The 23,287-nt window shown below is 33.6% G+C and overlaps 5 protein-coding genes across 10 annotated transcripts; 3 read left to right on the top strand and 2 right to left on the bottom strand.

The window, feature by feature from the left end:
- Positions 1-558: 558 nt before the first annotated feature.
- On the bottom strand, positions 559-3,917 carry CYSC1 (cysteine synthase C1). 3 transcript variants are annotated; one of them, XM_022901648.2, is made up of 10 exons: positions 3,658-3,917; positions 2,933-3,042; positions 2,745-2,802; positions 2,385-2,648; positions 2,001-2,138; positions 1,864-1,915; positions 1,610-1,689; positions 1,414-1,473; positions 1,193-1,273; positions 559-890 (listed from the first exon to the last, which is right to left on the bottom strand). In XM_022901648.2, exons 1-10 carry the CDS (start codon positions 3,829-3,831, stop codon positions 792-794), a joined length of 1,116 nt encoding a protein of 371 aa, XP_022757383.2. In that variant the 5' UTR covers positions 3,832-3,917; the 3' UTR covers positions 559-791. The 3 variants fall into 3 exon arrangements, with proteins under 3 accessions (XP_022757383.2, XP_022757385.2, XP_022757384.2); XM_022901650.2 differs by lacking the exon at positions 3,658-3,917 and adding an exon at positions 3,146-3,279; XM_022901649.2 differs by lacking the exon at positions 3,658-3,917 and adding an exon at positions 3,135-3,193.
- Positions 3,918-7,944: 4,027 nt separating this feature from the next.
- LOC111304750 (LDL receptor wingless signaling/trafficking chaperone) lies at positions 7,945-9,033 on the top strand. Its single transcript, XM_022901652.2, has 3 exons — positions 7,945-8,359; positions 8,443-8,571; positions 8,680-9,033. Exons 1-3 carry the CDS (start codon positions 8,051-8,053, stop codon positions 8,836-8,838), a joined length of 597 nt encoding a protein of 198 aa, XP_022757387.2. The 5' UTR covers positions 7,945-8,050; the 3' UTR covers positions 8,839-9,033.
- A 58-nt stretch (positions 9,034-9,091) lies between these two features.
- LOC111304749 (ribosomal RNA small subunit methyltransferase G) lies at positions 9,092-12,370 on the bottom strand. Its single transcript, XM_022901651.2, has 9 exons — positions 12,214-12,370; positions 11,916-11,996; positions 11,092-11,181; positions 10,773-10,939; positions 10,417-10,486; positions 9,916-9,995; positions 9,745-9,807; positions 9,512-9,588; positions 9,092-9,357 (listed from the first exon to the last, which is right to left on the bottom strand). Exons 1-9 carry the CDS (start codon positions 12,289-12,291, stop codon positions 9,257-9,259), a joined length of 807 nt encoding a protein of 268 aa, XP_022757386.2. The 5' UTR covers positions 12,292-12,370; the 3' UTR covers positions 9,092-9,256.
- Positions 12,371-14,491: 2,121 nt separating this feature from the next.
- On the top strand, positions 14,492-17,352 carry LOC111304747 (ATG8-interacting protein 1-like). 2 transcript variants are annotated; one of them, XM_022901647.2, is made up of 3 exons: positions 14,492-14,585; positions 15,451-16,299; positions 16,886-17,352. In XM_022901647.2, exons 2-3 carry the CDS (start codon positions 15,469-15,471, stop codon positions 16,988-16,990), a joined length of 936 nt encoding a protein of 311 aa, XP_022757382.2. In that variant the 5' UTR covers positions 14,492-14,585; positions 15,451-15,468; the 3' UTR covers positions 16,991-17,352. The 2 variants fall into 2 exon arrangements, with proteins under 2 accessions (XP_022757382.2, XP_022757381.2); XM_022901646.2 differs by having other exon boundaries at positions 15,447-16,299.
- Positions 17,353-17,500: 148 nt separating this feature from the next.
- ORC5 (origin recognition complex protein 5) lies at positions 17,501-21,304 on the top strand. Of its 3 annotated transcripts, none has more exons than XM_022901645.2 (5): positions 17,501-18,161; positions 18,479-19,313; positions 19,395-19,814; positions 20,336-20,645; positions 20,776-21,304. In XM_022901645.2, exons 2-5 carry the CDS (start codon positions 18,496-18,498, stop codon positions 20,824-20,826), a joined length of 1,599 nt encoding a protein of 532 aa, XP_022757380.2. In that variant the 5' UTR covers positions 17,501-18,161; positions 18,479-18,495; the 3' UTR covers positions 20,827-21,304. The 3 variants fall into 3 exon arrangements, with proteins under 3 accessions (XP_022757380.2, XP_089606941.1, XP_089606940.1); XM_089750815.1 differs by having other exon boundaries at positions 20,336-20,621; positions 20,776-20,978; XM_089750814.1 differs by lacking the exon at positions 17,501-18,161 and having other exon boundaries at positions 18,325-19,313.
- Positions 21,305-23,287: the final 1,983 nt, after the last annotated feature.

Genomic DNA, 23,287 nt, shown 5'->3' with positions numbered 1-23,287 from the left:
GATAATAAGAAAATTATTTGGCCGAATTCAACATCTGAAATTTCGCTGCTCGTGAATTGTGGATGAGAACTTAAGCAAGCAGCAGCAAACCTACTCTGCCTCCCCTGTTTGCAATTGTACCAACAGCCTTGTCTCCTGGAGAAGCGAAGAATCATTGCATCACGTCTCTTGTTTATGGTTTGCTTTTGGATTGTGTTTTTTAAGGCCTTCATGTTATTTAGATGTATTTTGTACAAGTATGTGTTTCCCTATTGGCTTTCATTTGAACTATTTTTATTGTTTTTAAAAATGTCGTTTGTCTTATTTTGAAAAAAAAAAAAAAAGTGGATTATTTTGAAGGATGTTAATTTAATAGCACATTTAAATTGATATTCTTTGATCAGATTAAATAATGAATCTTTTGATTATTTGTTATTTCTTTTGATGCGTGCTTAAATTTAAATTTTAAATTTATTTAATGTTAAATTAATTGTATAAATCGACTGAATAAACTCGATTTTTGTTGCTTTTTAACTTCTAAATTAATGAATATTTTGAATTTATTAAAAGATAAAATAGTGCCCTTCAATGCAAATTTCAATTATTGCCGATTTCATTTCACATAGAGTTCAACAAGTAATTTGAAACAATGTTCACAGTAGATTCATGATAACGTTGAATACCAATATTACATCTGAAACATTTGGTATACCAGAGAGAGTTTCCTTGTAACATGAAACATTCGGCTTCAGAAGAGGGCTTCCTAACACGTGTCATTAGGCATTGAACATCCATGGCCCCTTAAAAGGCATTTAGTCAACTGCCACTGGTTGCATGTTTTCAGCTTCTTTCCTTAGTTCTTGGAACAGGACTGATGACAAGTATCGCTCCCCAAAACTTGGATGAACAGTCTGATTTCGGAAACAAAATAAATAAACAAATAAATAAATAAAGAACACTAGGTGAGAATCAGTATTGATATCGCAGTACAGGATAAAGAAAGAAAAGTTTGATATACTCTCAAAACTACAAGCCTTTGATTATCAAACTTAAAATTCCCCAGACCAATAGTACAATTGCTACTCAAAACATGCTTACACTGCTCAAATCTCACCTTATCTAAAGATCACACGAGTCATAAAAAGAACAATCATATAACAGAAAATGTCGGTAATTTTATAGTCTTCATGGGAAATTGTGGAGAAGTGCTTACCACAATCAATTTGCCTTTGTTCTCAGGCATTCTTGCAAGCCTGAGTGCTGCAACGGTGTTGGCCCCGGATGATATTCCAACCTACATTCCACAAAGTCAATATGATTTGAAAAGAATAATTTTGGTTTATCTCATGTGAAATTGTAAGCAATAACAAGATATTACGATGTATAAAAGGAAGCACCGACAAAAGTGAATCGAGATATGATTTGGATTATTACCATAAGCCCCTCTTTCAATGCCAATTCCCTTGCCATATTTACTGCATCTTCACTGCTGACCTGTCATACCACATCCCAACATAAGCCCTAAAGAACCAGATACTCAACAAAAGATACTACATCCTTATTCCACACCCTCTCCCTCTTCCATAAAATATATTCCTCACACTAATGAAGCATATAGGATACTGTTTACCTCAAGAACTTTTTCCATTACATCCATGTCCAATATATCTGGCTTGAACCCAACTCCATTGCCAGTAATATGATGAGGACCTATTGTAATTGACAATATTAGAGACTGCAACTTTTACAACAAGGATTTATATTAAAAATCAACTAATCAAGTCATTATTTTTACTGTATCCTGTTTGTATCCTGTTTATCAGTCAAACAGAAAAGTTGCCTGAAGGAAAAACAACATAGAAATAATATCAACACAAAGTTTACCCGGTTTGCCACCATTCAGTATATTACTTTCTGCTGGCTCCACTCCATATATCTATCATTCAAAGAAATGCAACAATATAAAAGAAAATTCTTGTTGTTACAAGGACTAAACTTGGGAAGAAATAGTAATTAATTACCTTTACATTGGGATTTTGGGATTTGAGGTACTGTCCGACTCCAGAAACAGTACCACCACTGCCTATTCCCATAACAAAGATGTCAACTTTACCAAGAGTATCCTCCCATATCTCAGGGCCTGTAGTTTCAAAATGCACCTGTTTTCCAGTTTGAAATAACTCAAATAAGTCATTTATCTACATTTGGAATGCAGGAGGTTGAGGACAGAGTCGATGAAGATTTCGTTATCAATTCAAAAAACTTCTACAGAAATTTATATATTGCATAATAATAAATTATTAGCAAAATGCATTGTTTACACCATCATGATTTAGAAAAGCTAACCCAAGTTTATATCTTAACATCTTAATAAAGCGGAATTGAACATCGGTATAAGAGTATACCTGAGTGTTGGCAGGATTTGAAAATTGTTGCAACATGAAAGCATTCGGTGTAGACTCCAAAAGTTCATAAGCCTTCTTCACTGTTCCTCCCATTCCTTTGGCGGGATCAGTGAGAATTAAATCAGCTCCAAATGCTCTCATGGTCACTCTTCTCTCCAAGCTTGTGTAAGAAGGCATAGTTAGAACCATCTTATAACCTTTCATGGCTGCCATAAATGCCATACTTATCCCCATGTTACCAGATGTCGGCTCTATCAGAGTTGTCTAATATAAGGTTGAAAATATGTGAGGGGAAAAAAATCAAAGCAATCCAACACCTAAAGTTTTCCAGGAGAAATTAAAAAAAGTCATTTAGCAAACCTTTTCGGGAGAAATTAAGTTTTTCTTTTCTGCATCATTTATCATGGCGAATGCTGGTCTGTGAAAATAACAGTGTCCCATTAGTTTCCAGTTGGTCTATATCACATGTTCTACATCTCTAAAACTTCAAACTAGTACTAAATCGTAAAAGTTCCGAATTCCATGCAGGGCTCTCAAGTAACTAATACCTGTCTTTGATGCTAGCAGTGGGTTGCATCATCTCCTGCTTCACAGCAATATATGCTCCACAGCCTTCAGTTACTTTATTAAGAAAAACAAGGGGTGTTCTTCCAATTAGCTGAAATATGAAGAATTAATTATTAAAGGATGAACTTCATTTAAACAAGAACTTTAAAATTTAAAGGATTAAAAACATGCTCTGGCCATGACCATCCACATACTGATTAAATAACATTGTTTATGCACAATTTTAAGATACAATTCTCTCTCTCTCAAAAACAAAAAAAAAAAAAAAGAAAAGAAAAGAAGACCAACTATATAAGAAATCAAGTAAATATATATATTTAGAAATGCAAAGCAAAACCAACAAACACATGAGATTATTTTCAGCTGAAAGACAGCTCAGTGAAGTAAACAAAATGCATACGTTCTATACGTGGCACTTCCTGAACGATCTGTTTCAAGATGAAAGAAAAGAAACTTTCATTTTTTAATAAAGAGTAACTTTTACACGGATTGAGGAGAACAAAACAAAAGGGAAAACTGAAAAAGAGATGAAGATTTCATAAAAAGAAATTAAAAAGAATTAGCAAAATTAAGCATGTAAGAACTTTCTCAGATTATTAGATAAAAAGCCAAAAAGAAAACCAATAGAACATATAATAACAAAAGAAAAGAGAAAAAGAAAGAATTAATTCAACAAACAGAGATTCAAGAAAATTACAGAGATTACCTGAGAAACTTCCCTCTTGATTTTAGTGCCAGCAAGATCCTTGGGGAGATCTCTAAGTCTTTGAGCAAAAGGAGGAGAATCAATGATGGGTTTGGTGGAGACCAACCTCCTCGTCATCATCAGCTCATTGCATGTCAAAGATCTTTTGTTGAGAAAGCTCCTTAGAGCAGCCATCAATGGAGGTTTCTAAATGACTTTGCTGAACTCTGAATCAGAAATGGGTGGCAAAAATTTGGCAAAGCTTATGTTAACTGGTAAATGATCTAAAATGAAGACAGACCCATTTTTATACACTTTTCAGACATAAGGTGGAAGCCGCGACCCTGCTGAAGATTCACTGATACTGACTAGTAACGTATATGCTAATTTTGTCACCATTTAACGTTTTAGCACGGTAAAAATTTTCCTTTTCCCTTGAATCTTGTGCAATTCTAATACTTCTTAGCAAGAATAATTCTATTAATAGAAATGATCAACCGATGAGTAATTGATTCAATTAATTAAATTTTATTTTTTAATGAAAATTTTTAAATTTAAATTTTATTGATAGTTATTTATTTAAATCATTTTAGATATATAATTTATAATAATTTATTTTAAATTATTATATACAAAATATTTTATTTTGATACGAAAAATTAAATAATTTATTTATTTTTAAACTTTTTTTAAATACCTTCTTATTAGTTTTGGTTTTCATAAATCTAAAACTTTCATAAATCATCATTTATAAAAAAAAATTAAATATTTAAGATTTAAATTTTAATATTTATAATTTTTTTACTTTCATTTTTTAATGAAAAAATCTAAAATTTTTTCCATTTCCATTGTTTCATATATTTTAGATGAGAGTATAATGATTTAGATGCTAAACATTGAATAATTTGCAATCTATGTCGTGTTAAATTTTACTAATAAAGAAAAACAAAGAGAGCAAATATTTTTTGGACACGAATGTCTAGGTGCATTGATTCTAAAGCCAATGTAGAATCACATGGGCAGCTCAGTCAAGACACGAGTTGATTTGCGAGATGACTAAATTGAAGACAACGTCCTTTTTCTTTGAATAACTTTAACTTAATTATATAATAATATATTACATATTTCTCTTCTTACTTCCAAGCTAGGCTTACCAAAATGCCTTTTTCCTTGTAAAAACAGGTAAGGAAAACCATGGGCTGAAGTTGTGCATGCACTTATGGAATGACATGTGAATTTGAATGATCCAATGATACCAATAATTTTAAATAAGATAAGATAATATAATATAAAAATTATATAGTTTAAATTTTTAATAAAAATTACAAATAAATTTAACAAAAAAATATATTTTATATTTTTATGTGAATGTAAATTATAACGTCTAATTTTTAAATAAAATATGATACAAATATATAAATTATCAAAATTTTATACAAATTTAAAAACATGAATTATCAAGTATACTAAAAATACTAAAAAAAGAATAATCTGAAAACAATATAAATTCATATTATGTGGATCTAATAAATGGGTTATATATATATATATATGTATATATGTATACATGAAAGGATATGGATGTAAAGAAATGGGTGGAGTGGAGTGGTGGCTATTGGCTTTGCCTGATGAGGCAATTGAGTTGGCCCTTGGCGGCAGCTAATGGTCAAAACTCAAGACTTTAAACGTGGAAGATATTTGAATTCAAAAGGAACTGCACCCTCAACTAGCACAAAAAGCCACGGAGTATAATATTTGTTAAAAATAATGATTTAAATTTTATAAAAAATTTATTTGAGATTTATTATATATTATTTGATAGATAAAAAAATTTATAAAAAAAAATTTTAAGAAAAAAAAAATTTTAATAGGTAAGTTTGATTTATAAGAGAATAATTCTAAAAGAAAAAAAATTTTTAACAAGTAAAATTGACTTATAATAGAATAATTATAAGAGGAAATGGATTTTTAATTGGTAAATTTGTATGGTTATAAATAGGTGAAGTCTCTACAGGATTAGGTATGAGAAAAAAATGTAAAAAAATTATAAGGTTTTGTGGGATAGATACCTCATAGGAGTATTGAGACTTTACGTCTTGTAGGTGTATATGTTTGTTTGTGAGTGAACTATAAGAGATTGAGAGGGTCCACATAGGTATGATGTATGGTAGCATATGAGTATGTATTTGATTATGTTGAAAGGGTGTACAAGGGTTTGGATTCGTGTTTGTTTAGGTTGAGAATACTTCATAGGACTAGAGGAGATTGAGAGTGTCTTATAAGTATTGATTGTTGAGTGAAGTTGATGATTTGATGTAAGTTTGTAATTCTCTACAACTAGTGGATCTTGTTTCTCATCCGTGTATGTAGGTTGATTGGATCGAACCACGTTAAATTATTATCTCTTGTGTGTTTGATTTATTGTTTGATTTCGCTTTCGCTGATTTGATTGGATTAAAAGTTTTTAGTCCAACAAATGATATCAGAACCGTGGTGATCTCTAATAATACTTGACCAAATTGAGAAAACAAACTAGACCGACTGATACCCTTATAATTAAATATATAATTTATATATTATAGCAATAATTGATTCAATTGATTAAGATTTATTTATTTTTTATAAAAAAAATTTAGATTTGAGTTCTGTCGATGACTGATTATTGAGATAATCTCAAATACACAACGTGCAGTCATATGTTTTAAATTATTAAATATGATAAAATTTATTTTAATTTAAAAAATTAAATAAATTATTTATTATTAATTTTTTCTTTAAAAAAATCTACATATTCACTACATGCATAAATTCTATATATTTCAATTGACATTATTTATACGTCCAATCCACTCTGAATTCTGATAAAATGTTCAAAAATCTTGTTATCATGCGACGAAACTTTTAAGGTTCCATGCATTTCCAGTGAGAACCATGACAAAAGAAAGGATTATAATCCCATTCTCGCTACAGAAAAAAAGAATTTTATGTGACATTTTTTTTGTGGCGTTTACGAGTAAATGCCTCTAAATCCTTTTATTTTAAAAATTAACAGTGTTTTTGTAAAAAAAACGTCACTAATTATCTATAATTCAAGTTCCTTTGTCAAATAGGGGACTTTTCGTGGTATTGATCAAGTTTTCAGTCAGTTTTTCAATAAAAACGACACTGCATCCAATCGCCTTCAAATCAAGGGCGAGGATGAAGAAATCCAAGCTTGTTTAGTCACTTTACCAAGATTTTATGAAAGAGAGCAAAAAAATTAATTAAAAATTGTTTTTGGGAGATTGCAAATCCATCATTATCTAAAACCATGAAAAAGACAAGACTACTATAAAATTAACCACAACTGATTAGTTACCTAGTTTACTAACTATGTTCTAATTATCTATTCGGTTAATGAATTTATTAACTAAACCAACCATGATTAATAAATTCGTTGGCACACGAAAGAATATAAATATATAAACTTCAATATTTCGTTTCATTTATTTATGGCATAAATTTTTGTTGGTGTTAGCCAGAAAAGAAAAATTCAACTGTGGGGTTGCGTCATGAAATGTCGAATTGTTGAAGGTCCATGTTGCGGTTGATGCTACATTTCGCCAATCCCTGAGGTTCTCTTGAAAAGAAGCTTAGCCAAGGCATTGAAAACTATTTAACTCATAAAATAAAACAAGATGATGGGGTGGGCTTAATTAATAGAAGGCATCTAAAGTGAAGATCCAACAAGTTTTCCTTTTTCCTGTTTTGCCCAATGGAAGGTTTACAGGCTTTCCTATTCTATTATCTTCCTTTAATACAAAGGGACCATGAAGTGATGCTGCCTGCCTCGTCCATGAACCATGGTCAGAAAGGGTATAGACAAATAGAGAAAAAGTAAGTAACCCCACACACATTCCAAAATTGAGCCACGGCCGACAAAAGCTGAGCCAATGCTGTTTCCGGTTGGTGGGACTGCCCATTCTCTGGACCTCTTGGACTGTTTGTTAGGCTTTACTCCAGGTCTTTCAAAGTGACCGAGTAGCTCAACAGTTTATGAGCCCATAGGAGACTATGAACTTACGAACTGGCATTGTTTATGAAAAGGGACTAACAACTCAAAGGATATAGCATATGAGTGAACATCAAAAGCCCATTGTCTATTTTTTTTAACAAACGATTTCAAGTAAATTTAAGAATCACACAGACATTGATTTGATAATCCCATTCACCACCCAGCCCATGTCCAAGTGTATGGAACCTCCTCTTATTTATAAATACTTAATTTAAATAAATTTAAAAAAAAGCAAGAAACTTTGCTATATTTAGCCCACACAAAGACCGACAGAAACCATTCCGATGACGTTACGCTCTGCAAAAACTATTTTAGTATATCCAAAGCCGGTCAAACCTCTTCACTCTCGCACACAAAACCATGCAGAATAATTATCCCTCTATTCTCCTCCTTCTCCTTGTAATTTTGCCTCTGGTTTTCTCCCCAATTGGAGTGGAGGGAGGCAAGCGAAGGATTCACATTACCGACGATCTCGACGACGTCATCGACGACGAAGAAGATGAAGACTGGAAAGGATGGGGTAAGAAGAAATTCTCTCAAGAATTCGATCCCCCACCATCTGACTTCGACAAGATGGAGGTTTCCCAGATTCAGGAGGAAGTTATGAAGCGCCACATGGGCCCTGTTTTCGGCTTCGTTAAGCTCCGCCTTGGGATTCCACGGAATCAGGTATCGTAATTTTCATTTGTATGGATCTGCTTCCATTTCATGATTGGTAGTTAATGGTTAATTGGGGGAATTCTTGGTTTCAGGACATGGTAGCTGAAATTGCTATGAAATGGACCAAAGTTTTGAGAACGGGAGCGCTTGGGGTGAAATTCATGGGGATTGATTTGAGCACAATCATGTTCAACATGGAAGATGGCCAGAAAATATTAGAGGTTCCGTTTACCTTTCTTTGTCGCAATGATTCTTTATGCTTCTACCAATGCCCTTTTCTTGTTTAGTCATGGAAACTTCATAGAGAATTGCTGTCTTTCTAATTACAGTTAAAGGAGTTCTTACTGAGCCAGGACGAGGCCTACGAAATCAAGATAGGGGATCAAATTTTTAGAAGACCAGGAGATCCGCCGCTGGACGAGGTCGCTGAGCAACTTCGCCAATCGAGAAACAAAGAGGTTGATGAGCATCTGAAAGAAGAGCTGTGATTGGCTGTAATCCTCCTGACTATGTTACATTCAAGATTAATTTAATTGCAGGACTAGTACATTATACATTGACTTTGTAATGTTAAAATCTGGTTTGACCTAGAAACCTTTGCTAGGTATCGGATGTTGACAATTGACGGCTTCTCTGTTTACATCTTAATCCTATTTTCTGTCATTCAAAAGTATATTTTTGCATCCTAGTACCATATATAATAAACTTTAAATCCTGTCGCATCGTCCATGAACTTGAATAGACGAAAATATCTGAGAATTTTCTTAAATAAGTTTCAGAATTACACAAAGAGGAGATGGAAAATTTGTCTTAATCAAAGCACGTTTAGTACTTCTAGTGTCATCCGCAGCAATAAACCAATTGGTAACTATATTGGACAAAAGAAAAAGATAGCGAAGCCGATGACTATTTGAGCTTCTTACTAAAGTCGGAGAGCTGGAGTAGCCGAATTCTGGGAATGCTAGCTGCTTCTTCTCTCTCTTTTTGAGTGTTATATCCCCAGTCCCCTGTTCAAATAATCAATTTTAGCAACCAAGATGCATAATACTTTCGAAATGAAACAACAGACACCCTTGAGAAATAAGCCACATTTTTCTCTCCTTCCAACCCCATATGTCATCAACTAAAAACTCAGAACTTGAATGATAATAAATGATATACCTAGATACAAGTTCCATCCATCTAATTCTGGCTCTCTGATGACATTCTTCAGGGTTGCAAGCCGATCTTCCACAAAGCTAGTAAAATGAAAGTTGAACTAGTTTCAGCATTTTGAAACCAAATAGGCAGAAAAATTGCAAAGGTAAACACAGCAACTGCATAGTCGGTGAGGGAAATAATGATATCATTATAATCAGGGAATACTGATGAACAATGGCAAGCAATGAACATACTGTAGTTTCATCCCCTGGTGTTCTGGTCTCAGTTGCAGTTGCTTCAGAACTTTCACCTTGGGCCTGATAAGATATTCAAAGACCCTCGTCATGGCAAGCAAAGCAGGAGCAAAATTTAGAAGGAGCAAAGAGTGGTGTTGCTCTCCCCAGTACTAATCAGATAATACTAACCCAGTTCCCAAGCCATATATCCTTTCAGGGGGGATAGTTACTCCTGCAAGCTCTCGTAATAAAGCATCTGCAAATCGGCTCTGAAATGAGGCAGAAAGAAAAAGAACAGTCAAGATGATGAACAACAGAAACATTTATTAATAGGTGAAGGAAGAATTGACTTGTAGAATAAATAATGAATCGAGGAACAAGAAAAATTAGAGGAGTAAAAATTCAAATTTTGCACTATCTATTAGTTGGAGACTGGAATTAAGAGAGCTTAAAAAAGACTTGTATTGATCTCAACTTTTTGATGCTTCCACGCATTCACTGGTTCCTTTCCCTTTTTTTGCTTTGCTTTTCATTTCAAATTCCAGAGAATGGGTCAAGCTACATATATATTAACAACATTCGCATCTTCTTATTAGTAACAAAATTTTCCTCTTTTCTCATGTGTGTTTGCGTGAGAAAGACAGAGAGGGGAGACTGGGGGACAATCAGAGTAAAAGAAACTCGGTGCACCTGTTTTGTGGTGACTATATATATAGTTGAGCTAGCAAATTTAAGGGCATCAGGAACACCTGGATAAAACCTGTAGGATAAGCATCTTCTATTAATAACTGAGGGTCAACTCAATGTTTGATGCAAAAAATGCCAGAACAAAATTCAGAGTCTTAAAGTATGTAAAATAACTGGCTTAACATTTGTTGCTACCATTTAGGCTATCTTTTGCTTTATATTTGAGTCATCACTTTATGAATTTGGTCCGTTGACAATTTCGATATACATATTCACATCAATTACTTTAGGCTCATTGATCATGCCTACAATAGAAACATTTCATCTCTGGCCTAACTTAAGAAGCTTGATTAAGATACCTATTTGCACCAATCCAAGTTGCCAAGTCCTTATCCATCCATTCATCCCTAACCCTTCCAAAAAGATCAATTAAAGCGTCCCTGTTTTCATTCCATTCTTCCATGATTACTGGCTTTAATTTTGACCAGTTTTCTAAAATTCTCTCAACAGTTAGTCCCTCTGCAACCTTGCAAAAAGAACCACAGACTTTAGGTCCAGACCAATATTATAAAGATAAATCTAATTAAGAATAAAGTAAACGAAAAATAGTGGATCTTAGATACTCCATATCCGAAAAATAGCTTCAAGCCAGAGTTATGGGCATATGTATACACCCACCGAAGATTTCCGAATAGAAGGTATTCTAGTCTCCAGCAACAACCTCACAAGTAGCAGATTCTCATACCCAGTTTCGACCACAGGTCGGACCTGCCACATATAAGTCATTAGCTTCAACATAGCTTTCTTTCAAAAATTTCAATTTTTAGCTCAAACATGAACCATCACCCAAAAAAATGAAAAACAATTCTTTTTAGGTTACATTCATCTGTAGTTTATCTCTTCTCAGTTTAGAGGTATCTTTAGTAGTTGTTGAACCTGTAAGATGAAGTGCAAAAGGATAGCTTCTCTTAAACTTGATAACCTATGACTTTTTCCTTTTTCTGAGGTGTAATGCTAGTATTCAAATATGCAATATAATAGTTGATATAAAGGCTATTTAATTTCTATGTGGAATTGCATGCACAATGCTTCATATAAGGACAACGTAACACACTATTGTGGAGATAAACCTTCCATAAAAAGTCCAAAGAAATTGAATGAATTGATAAGAAAGTGACTAGCACCTTCTCTTCCGATAAGCACTAAGCAACAAACAATCAACCATGCCATGATAGCAACCATTCAGATTGGCTATAACAGTAGGCAACAACTGTAAGACTAAGACTTCCAAGATAGAGTTAAAATATTTGCGTTTCCATGTCCCTCTCAAAATTCCCACACAGCCCCAACAATTATTTTATGGGTATTGCCATGTTAATTTAGAGTTTCAATTTCAATTTCCTCGAGAACCGAGAGCAATCAAAATTGAAACCAAATTACTTTAATTACAATTGGCAAGCACCGTTAGATATAACTAATTAATGAAGAAATCAAGAGCTCACTATGTGCATCTGATCAACAATCCAGTCTTCCACGAACGAATCCACACCGTCAAATAAACCCGGCCATCTCACTTTGGCAGCCTGTAGATAACAAGAAAATGAAAATTAAAAAAAATAATAAAAAGAGGTGAGGGGAATTAGATAAAATTAATCGGTAATTTGTTTTTGAAAACCCTAATGTATCAAATATGCAAACTAAGAATGGGTCGAATGAGCTGATGTTGTATTGAGTTTCGTACAATTCCGGTAATTTATCCAATAAAACAAATAGAGAAGAAGATAGCAGAACTGAGCTTACCTTGACGGCGGAGAGTGAGCTCTCTCCACAGCTATCGCAGAGAACTCCATCGAAGTCCAAAGCGTATATATCTCCCATTCTTTCTTACGCTTTCCTCTTGCGGGGAATCTGCAGATAATCTACAATCAAATCCCTTTCCACCGCCCGCCTCTCATCTCCTGTTTATAAGAACACAATGCAGGGGTTGCTTCCTATCCAATTATAATACGCCACGTGGCAATATCAGGTGTTTTTTTGTTTCTCGTTTTCTTTCTTTGATTTTCTTTCAAACTAAAAAAATTTATACATGCAATGGATGATAGCAATAATTACACTTGGATTTTTTTTTTAATAATGAATAATATTACATATTTTTTAAATTTGATTTAATTTTTTTATTATTTGAATCAAATTTTATTAGTTAGATTTAATTTATTTGTTTTTTTAAATTTAATTTTTTATTATTTTAATATAATTTTTAATATATTTAAATAAATATAAAATTTTAAAAATTATTTATTTTTTAAACAATAATTATATAAGTTAATAAATATATATTTCGATTGAGGTAAGATATTTTTAATTTTTTACTTTTCAATCTAAAATTTTATCTAAATCAAATTAAAAATATTTAATATATAAATTTAAATATAACTAAAATAAAAAAAATTAAATTAACACTATAATTTTAAATTAATTTTAAATTTTCTTAATTTGTTTCTCAGCTCCTATAGAATGAAATGAGATATTTATTAATTTCTACTCTAATGAGTTTTTTTTTTTTTTGGGGGATTCAAAGTATTTGAAGTGAAACAAAAGAACAAATTTTTTTATAAAATAAATTATAATTTATGGATTAATTAAAATTTAAAATTATTTAAAATTATTTTTTAAAAATAATTATATAAATCAATTAAAATAAAATTTTAGTATAAAATACAAAAGAGTTATTTCAAACATATAGGGCCAAATGTTATAAAACAAACATGTCATCATGGGGACCAAAAAAATGGTGCAAGCACGAATATGGGTGGGGTCATCAGACGTGACGTTCCCTTCTTTATCAATGCAGTACTAAAAAAAAACCATTATGTTGCATCATGCAATGCATACAGACTTCTATCGTCTGCTCTCTTGTTTGTGTATAATTATCTCATTGTGTGTCAAAATGCTGGTGGAAAAAGGGAGAAAGAAGCATACAAGTACATTCGTGATTAAAGTTTTTGGCCCACAGTTTGACATCAAACTACTGCATCATGCCCCCATGGTCCATTCCCTTGTATAAACAATAATACTACTAGCATTGATATTTACTGTAATTTGGGTATGATAAATTCCATAATTAGGTTAAAGTGATTAATAGAATCTTTTCCAAAAAAATAACCTCCTAACCAACGAGGCATTTAGAAATCAAAATCAACATTTAATTTCAGCTAAAAGTAGTTAGGAACCGCCCTTTGTTTTGTACAAATCAAATAAAAAAAGTAAGACAAGCAAAACCAATTTGGTTTGGCTCAAACAATAGAATAAAGTAAAGTTAAAATTAATCAATTGATCGATTTTATCAATGTAATTAAACTAAATTAAGTTAATTCATCATCATCAAATTAATTTTGATTGAAAAAAAATTTGAAAGAAATTTTTTGTTAATTAATTTAATTATCTAAAATATAAAAATTTTTAATATAAATTAAAAATACATAAAACGTATTGTTCATTTTATAAATTATTAGATTTTTTAATTGAAAAATTTAATATTTAATTATTGTGTTAAATAAATTGATTTAATTTATTTTAAATATGAAAATTAAAAATTAAAAATATAATATAACTTAAATGTATTATTATTAAATTAAAATTAATTCAAAATTAATTAAATGAGCATTTCTATAATAAAATAGTAATTGTTTCGTGTTAAAAATAAAAACGCCAGCGATTTTTTTTTTTTCAAAATCACATTAAACATTTATGCAGAAATAGTCTTAAGATTTGATTTGATCTTTGTAGCCGGGGAAGGGGCTTGGTATCCGCAAGCGAGGCGCACGATGTCCCACTCCACACGCAAACTCAAGAACCTTTGCTTACCGGCTTTAGCGCATTGTTTCCCCCTCTGTATGGATAACGACAAGATATTATCTTACTGTGGCGATGCTATGCTATTTTACCTACCACAGCCGGTAACACCACCCTTTTCAATTCTATAACAGCTTACAGTTACCGGTTCCTCCGGTTCATCACCCTTGACCACCCCCAACCTTTCTCGAGATCTATAAAAGCTCAGCCCGGCCCACATTTCTATGTTTATTTCTGTAGACAATTAACGCAACCTAATTGTAAAACGTGTCGTTTCTAGCTCCGGCTGATCTCGTGCTCGTTCCTTTAGATCTCTTCCGGTAAGTATTTGCCCTGAAGTTAAGGTCTTCTTTTTTCCTTTATCCTTTTAAATTTCACAAAATCAGAACCGTTGATTATCGATAATTTTTTGATTATCTCTTGATGATTAGTCTTGTCTTATTTTCTTGACCGGTGATGCTTGACCGTTTCTTGTAAATCGTCGGATGGCCTTGCTACGGTTGATAGGGTTTTCTGATCTCTTTTTTCTTATAATTAACATTTTCTTTGAAGTTTGGTTCTCATGTATATGAAGTTTGGTATATCTGCATGATTAAGGCTTATTTTCGTTGATTTAGTTGGATTGATTTGAATTGTTGGTTGAAATTTGAGATTAAGTTGATGGAACTTGTTTTGCAATTAGATGGAAAAAATTTTTCCTTTAACTGTTAATGTATGTGTAATAACATGATATTAGGGTTTGGTTGAACCGATTGACCTGCTTATGCTGGAAAAGTTTCTTGGATGCAATGATTTTTTATTTTTTGGCCTGCGTTTCTCGGATGCTGTTTCAGAAAATTTTTGGTGAAGGAAATATAATCTGGAAAATACTTTGTATTCTCTTTGATTGAGGAAATTAGGTCACTTAAAATGTTATTTTCATATTATTTCTTAGTCAAACTTGGGTCTGTTTATATTAATAAACATGGAATTGCTCTGAGAATTGTTAATTTTGTTAATTTGTGGTTTTATAGTTTCTTCTTATTTTGCCATTTCTTAATGAACTGTTTTTATATGGATTTAACATTTGCTTCCTTTTAAGCGTCCCCCACATAAGGTAAAAAAAAAAGTCAATGAAATCCTTTATTTTCTTTTGTCTGTTTGTTTAAGTAATTAATATGATGCATGTGAATGAACTCTAGGAAGCATTAAGAAGTCCTGAGGATGGCGGATAATGAGGAGGGAAAGGAAAATATCCCACGTGGGAATGAATGGGAAGTTGTGTCCCTTACTGCATCTGCATATGCGGCTGCTCCTGGTCCTAAAGAAGTTGAAGTGAAGGATGATAGCACAGGTGATTCATACAAAGCAGAGGAAGCAGAAACTTCTCGTGCTTTATTCATGTCTGGTCACTTTGTCTTTCCCCCCAGTGAGCATGAGAATTTGCCACTGAAACCTTTGGAATCTGATAATAGTAGTGAACATGTACGGAAGGATGTGGTCCCTGAACCAGGTGTAGAAGAAGGTGGTAGATCTAGGACAAAGGAAGAAGAAGAAGGGCCTTTGAAAGGGTTGAATGTACATGATGAGTTTCCAGGTATGCAATTTTTTAATAAAAAGCATGGTACAGAGTTTGAAGAAGGCGCAACATTGCCAGGGATGGACTTGATTAACAAGGGCCAGAGTTTGTATAGTGCAGCTACATTTAGTTCTTTCCATGGTGAGGAAGCACTTGGTGGATCAACCACCTTTGGTGAGGATACACCTGTTTCTGAACTTGTTGAAGCTTCTGAGCAAGGGTTAGATTTTCCTGCTGACATCCCTCAGTCCCCAAAGCCTTTACAAGAGGATAAATGTGATGGCTCTGACCTCCCTTGTGAAGCTTGGTGGAAGAAAAGAGCAGTTTCGTTGTATGCTCATGCAAAAGAGGCAAATGCATTCTGGTCCATTTTCATTGCAGCGGCTGTGATGGGTCTTGTGATTCTTGGGCAGCGTTGGCGACAAGAAAGGTGGCAGGCATTGCAACTTAAGTGGCAGCTCAGCATGAACAATGAGGTATGCTGATTGCCAATTGATCCCTTCAGATTTAACAGTGATGCGCGCATTTACTTTTCTTTTTGCATTCTGTAAACCCTTTAGTTTGTGAAGGAAGAGGTTTTGAAAAGGCAGGTGCTATTTTTTTGTGTGATGTTTTCATATTGTGATGTACAGCTCTGGCCAATATGTGTGTGTTTGTAAACACAGATATGTATGGAGACTTCTGAATTGATAGGAATTGATTTAGTAATCCTACTGCTTGGTTAGACTAAGTAGGGATAAATTAAAGAAAAATTAAGAAAGAATACAAGATCATATTATGTGTATCTGTTGATTGCAATGACTTGTTTGCTAATATTAATTGCTTTAGAAAAGATGACATTTGCCAATTGTTTATTCAATAATATTGAAGTTTTTGGAACTTGGACTGCGCAAATGTTGTATTTGTGTTGTTTTAGAATTAAACTTTCCAGTCTTGTGGATATTGAGCATGCTGCCTTCTTAATTCTGCTCTCCCTTGATTCCTTCCTTCTTCTTCTCTTTCTCCCCTACCTGACTGTCTCTTTAGATATTGAAATTGCTTTTACCTTTTGAGTTTTGGCAGAAGACTGGTCGGATGCTGGGTTCCATATCTCGCCTTAAAGATGTTATTGTTGGTGGCCATCGCCGGGGTTCTTTTGTCAGGGGCAGCTTTCCCAGTGACAGTTAAAACTTGTGATGATGACGAAAAAGCATAGTGAGCGAGTGAGATGGAGATTGATTTGGGTGTTAATATGTGAATTTGCTGTTTGGTTAACTTATTTGTCTTATCTCTTATGAAACGCTACATGGCTGCATGTTAAAAGTTTATGTGATTTGTGTTTTTATTATTGGCATTGTTTGTTACTCAAGGGATGACAGTAAATGCGTCCCACATATACCCATTGATATTATTATCTGCGTATGTCAGGTTGTAAAGTTGGCATCACACCCCAATTTGAGGGCCCACTTTGGCCATTGGCCACTATGATGCATCATTCATCAGGCATAAAAGCCGAGAAAATTGGAAGTTTATTGATTTTCATTTTCTGATATGTCTTCTAATGGGGTTGATATGGTTGTTGTGGATGGATGGGATGACTTGATAGGGCTGCCATCATGTTTGGAAATGATATTCCGTAGCAAAATGAATTACTTGAATGTCGATGGTACAGGCATCAACAGATATGTGCCTAAGAATTATTGTATTTTCATTTAAGACGGTAATCTGGTTGCAGCTGGAAAGAAACCGATCATGATTGATTAGAGGGATCAAGTTTTAAAGGTTTTTGCACCAAGAAATAACGACGTTGGAATAATTTAAATTGATCAGTTAACGGTTAATAGGAAAAGGCAAGAATGGCATAGATATACATGGTTAGATAATTTGGGTTTGGCATCTCTGTCACTTTTCGATGCGTCTTTAGAGTTACCATAATGAGGTAAATGTATTGAAAAATAATAGAAAAAAATTTATACTAAATTGAGGAGTCAATTTTCATCCAAGGTTCGTATCTGAAGATGCCTTTGAATGCTGCTTAGTAATATGGTATGGTAGAGAGTAGAACGAAAAGGGTGGAGGGGTGGAAAAGCGGAGGTTAAGGGAAAATATTGGCAGCCCATTGTTTGTGAATTTTGGCCCAACCAAAACCATGTAAGATCTCACTCTCGCTAGTTGGCTGCGCGTGTTCTTGTTCCTTAGTGGCAGTGGCGGGAAAACATATTCCTCGAAATTTTTTCTCCTTTTTCTTTTCTCACCACCAAATCCGGAATCCCACCCAATTTAGGGTTTCGAATCCTCTGATTAATTTGAGTTTGGACGCTTCTCTTCCGTTTGTTACTAATTCCATTCTCTTTATCAGGTATTATTCCTTTTTCTTTTTTTTTTTCTTTAAACTTTTCCATTGCTTTTTCTGCTTTCTGAAACTGAAATCTCCCCTGTTTGGTTGCCGACAAAACGTATAAAAAATAAATAAATAAGAAATGCACCGTTTTCTTAATGAGCGAAAAACTGAGAAATAGTTTGCTCAATTTGTTTGGCTGAAAATTTAATTTCTCTTTCTTCCTAACTTTGTCCCAATTCACACCTTTATTTTCCATTATTTCTCTGCTTATTTTATATAGTTATTAATCTTATCAGTTCTGATTTCTCAAAATGAAATTTTCTTTAATGCATCAGTGAAACTGATTCTGTCAATGGCGAAAGAGGAAGGCCTGCAAGTTACAAGAAGAACAACTAGATACTCTGCTTCCAACAATGCTGTAGAACCAACAAAACCCACTGAATTCTACAAGCCAACACTCAATGACCTTGGATTCAGACAGCAGCCCCTTAGTTTCGAGGATCTCTTGTCTTGTTTCCCTGGTAGAAGTACTCAAGTTCTTGAGCTTTTGCGCCTTTTGGGTCCCTTGAATTCCCCCATGTTTCCGGTTTTGGTCTATGGAGGTCCTTCTACTGGGAAAACCGGTGTTACTCTCCAGGTATTCAGGCATCTAAATCGCCCCTTAGTCTATTCCAGTTGTGTTACATGTTACAGTCCTAGGATCTTGTTTGAGTCCATATTGAACCAGTTGTGGTTTCATAGGAAGAACTCAGGACATAGTTATTCTAGCGTAAAACGTTGTGAGAGGCCATCTGATTTTGTTAATTATCTTCGTGAAGCCTTGGAGAGTGTGATTGATAATCTCAAGGGGAATTCAGGGAAATTGAGTTCTAAGGTGAGTGGACAGCCTAATGGAACAATGGTTTACTTGGTTTTTGATAATTTGGAGCGTGTTCGAGATTGGGATAAAAGTTCTACTATATTACCCTTTTTATTTAACCTTTGTGATATTTTAAAGATGCCCGAGGTCGGTTTGATCTTTATTAGCAGCACCTCACCTGATACATATTACTTGAACATTGGTTATTTGGAGCCTATACCTCTTTATTTTCCTGACTACACAGAAGATGATCTTCGTCAAATTTTTATGGCAAATCAAGTCAACCGCAAGTTGTATACCTCCTTTCTTGAGTAAGTACCAAGACCAGAAGCCAATGAACTCTTCTTTGGTGTGCTTCAACTAATGAATCTCTTTCTTCTTTTATGTCACAGTGTTGTGCTAAGACCTTTCTGTAGAGTTACCAGACGAATAGATGAATTATCTGCAGCCTTTTCTTCATTATTTAAAAAGTATTCTGAACCATTAAGTGACATGGAAGTTGCACCCAATGAAGACATGAAGAGAAGGCTATTTACTCATCTTCGGCCACATATTACAACTGCTCTGAATGAAACATTCCAGGTTCGATCTCAGCCACTTCTCAAAGCTGAAACCAACCAGGAGACAAAGAAAAAAAACAGTTCAAGAATGTCAGGAATTCGTGAAGACTTTGATAAGATGGATTTTCATATGTCTACTTCTGCAAAGTATCTTCTTATTTCAGCTTTCCTTGCTTCGAGAAACCCAGCTACTCTTGATGCCTCATTATTTGATTCAACTGGGGTTTCTGATAGTCGCAAACGAAAGAGGAAGTAAGCAATAAGCAAAATTAACCTAATTTTCAGTGTCTCTTATAGGAATACGCTTCTAGGCCTTGGAGCTACAAATGACTATGGAAACAATTACTATGATACAGAAATATAGCTGTCCATAAGAGATCCCTTACCCTTCTGGCGTGGTTTTCTGTTTGGGTATTCCTATTCTCTGGAAAGTACTACAGTTGTGCTAAGAGCCTGCTATTATCTTATTCTGGAAATATATGGTATAAGATTATATGATTTAGTCATATTTACACAGCTGATGGAATGAAATTGGCATTATGTTATATGAGCTGCTTTTAATTCTCTATAGAATTTTCCTTTTATTGATGTTGGACTGGCTCTTAACTTTTAGTGAATAGAAATTATCTTTTGACAAAACTGTTTTGTGCTGCAAATTTATTGCTTGGATACTCCATGCTGTGGAACAACTAATAGTCTCATCTAACTTTCTGTATGCATCTTGATTTAATTGTAAGTATCAAGTAAATCTTGACCAAACACTTTTTCTGTAGGGCCTCTGAAAAATCAATGGAGCAAAAGGAAATGGCAGAGCAGGAATTGCTTATGAAAGGGCCAGGAACTTTTCCATTGGAGAGGCTATTAGCCATATTTCAGTGTATAACGTCTTTGGCAGAAGATTCGCTTGATGAAGAAGGAAGTGATGAGCTAACAATTGAAGGAGGGAGTGGTGGACTCATGTCTGATGTTCTATTGCAACTGTCCAGTCTATGCAATGCTAATTTTATCATTAAAGGAGGAAGCTGTCCATTAGAGGGGTCAACTCGATATCGTACTGCAGTAAGTGAAGATTTAGCTTTAAAGGTACTCTCTTCAACATCTGTCTTGTAATTTCACAAGAACTTTTTATCTAGGTTGTTATGATCTTTACTCCCTTTACATATCTAGTTATGCTGTGTATACACAAATCTTATTCTATTCCAACCGAATACAGGTGGCCAGGAGCCTTAAGTTCCCTTTATCAAAATACTTATACAGGAGATGATCTGGATGCAAAGAGATGCTTTCATATCATCATTTCAATTTTCTGTCTCGACTGATTACGGAGGGGCATCTGGAAATTTGAAGGTGATAATTCCTGTTTAACATGCTTCTATTGTGAAGCATGGTATGTGAATATCAAGTTTGTTAACCTAATGTCAGTGGCACCAAATGAATGAATTGCCACTAGTAGTCCATCGCAGTCTGAACTTGCAAAGGCATTTGCAGAGGAATACTGTTTAGATCTGAGAGAAAATCAGTTTCTGAACAGTCAATAGTTGTATCTTGCTATTAGTTTTCTATGTTACCATTATGATTATTTAGGGCTCTAAGATGCAAATATTCTCTTATAATTTTCTGAACTCTGTTTCCTTGAACTCATTGGTTCTCTAATCTTCTTGTTTTTAAAGTTTCTTGCCTTGTGTTTAAGGTTCTCATGACATTCCCTAGCAAATAATGGGGTAGAAGATGTGATTGCACTGTGGTTCCCTTGTGTTCTTTTGTTTCTCCATTTGTTTTGATGAACATTTTTGTACCCTGAAAAAAGTGGTTCTTGAATGAATGCAAACGACAACTAGCATACAATGTGAAAAAGCTTAAGCACCAAAATCTCTAGAAGCCTACAACCAGAAAATGGCTTTCGGAATCTAATTGTGAATAATCAATCTCTCTCACATGGAAATGGACTGTCGACACCCTCTTTTGCCATCCATTAATTAGTCTATAGACTCCATCAGGGCATTCATAATCAACTTTCCATGCACGTGCTGATGCTATACAGGAAATAACTACGCAGACAGAAAACATTCAAAGAAGGAAGAAAAAAAAAAAAAAAAAAAACACACCCAAACACATCAAAGTGAATGATTTTGGTATTTTTTTTGTCGACAGTTTCTCAGACGGCGGAATTTGGAATCATAATATTGACCAATATTGCCTATAGACAGACTATAGGTTTAGAATAGGTCAAGAAACCTAACTACTCCCAACCATATTGGGCCGTCCACCTAAATTTAGCCAACCTCTCTTAAATATTTTTTCCCTGGCCCTCAATTTTCCAATGGAAGCCATAGTCTTTACTCCTAGGAATACTTGGGGGATAGCCTAACAAAATTCCTGCAATATTTTAAGTTTTTTTTTTTTTTTTTAATTTAAAGTTATCAAGAGTTAACTATTGGTTATTAAAATAAAGAGTTTAATATTGTACTAATAAATTAAGGGATTAATCTAAAAGGATTTTGTGACATTAATGTAAAAAGAGAAAGAAACTATGATTAATTAATTAGCTATATATCAACTTATTATCACATACTATTTTTAAAAAATAATTAAAATGTTTTAGTAATCAAGTGAAATTCGGGTTTTGTAAGATTCTTAACTTCATTGTCGAGAAGGTTTAAAACTTAAAAGCCGTTTAAAACATACCATAGAGTTTTAAGATATCCCGCCAAATACTCTATTATTTCTCAAAATTTTTAAACTAAAGTGTATAATGAAGAAGAAAAGAGAGAGAGACAAGTGTCAGATTCAATAAATTCGAACAACAAAATCCTATTCCCAGTTTTCTTTGCCCCCAATTCTTAAACTATGCCCACAGAAAGTGAATGAATCATATTCAATATTGCTCGACAGTTGACCCCATTGTATTCAATACCCCCATCGATCAAACGAGCAACTTGTGGAATTGGTTAAAAGAAGAAAAAAATTTTTTAAAAAAAGTATATATCTATATATGTGTCTGTGTATAGTTTCACAGGTCCCCTCTACCATTTATACAAGTTATCTCCTTTTTATTTTCTTTAGTTAATTTTGCAACATGACCCAAAAAGATTAATAGATTTCAAAACAAAGATGGCAGGAAGAGCTATTTTTATATATTAATCTAAAATTAAAAGTTAATATTGTCTAGCAGGCAAGATAATATAGCCTTTGAGCTATATATATATCCCATAATTACGTAGCCCTTAATACATCAACCACAAGATATAATTTAAGTGATAACACCAAGATTTTTACATATGATTTTGTACAAATTTCATATTGAAATTATTTATGCATGATGATCGAGATAAACATGAAACCAAGGTGGGAAATGAAACCTTTGGAGTATAAAAGGCCCTCTTCAATCATATTTCTTTCAAAAAAAGGAAAGAAAAAACAATCGAAAGCCACCTGTGCTCTCAGGTGTGTGTGCCGATATGCATTTGACTTTTTCTCATTTACCAGCAGGATATGTAGCACCGTAGCAGATATCAAAGGCAACGGGCACAACTTTTTTTAACATACCAAGCATTTACAGAGACAGGGTCAAACTTGGATGATCGACTCTCAAGAATTTGTTTGTATTTTTTTTTATTTAACCTAACCTTGCAGGAACTGGATAAAGATCGTCTACATATACATACATGCTAGAGATATAAAAGGAGGACAAAAAAGACAAAAAGAGAAGAATTGAGAAGAATGTT

This window comes from Durio zibethinus, chromosome 21 (assembly GCF_047325235.1).
Source record: "Durio zibethinus cultivar Kanyao isolate XHJ-2024 chromosome 21, ASM4732523v1, whole genome shotgun sequence".
Lineage (NCBI taxonomy): Eukaryota > Viridiplantae > Streptophyta > Magnoliopsida > Malvales > Malvaceae > Durio > Durio zibethinus.
This window is presented reverse-complemented; position numbering and strand designations above follow the sequence as displayed.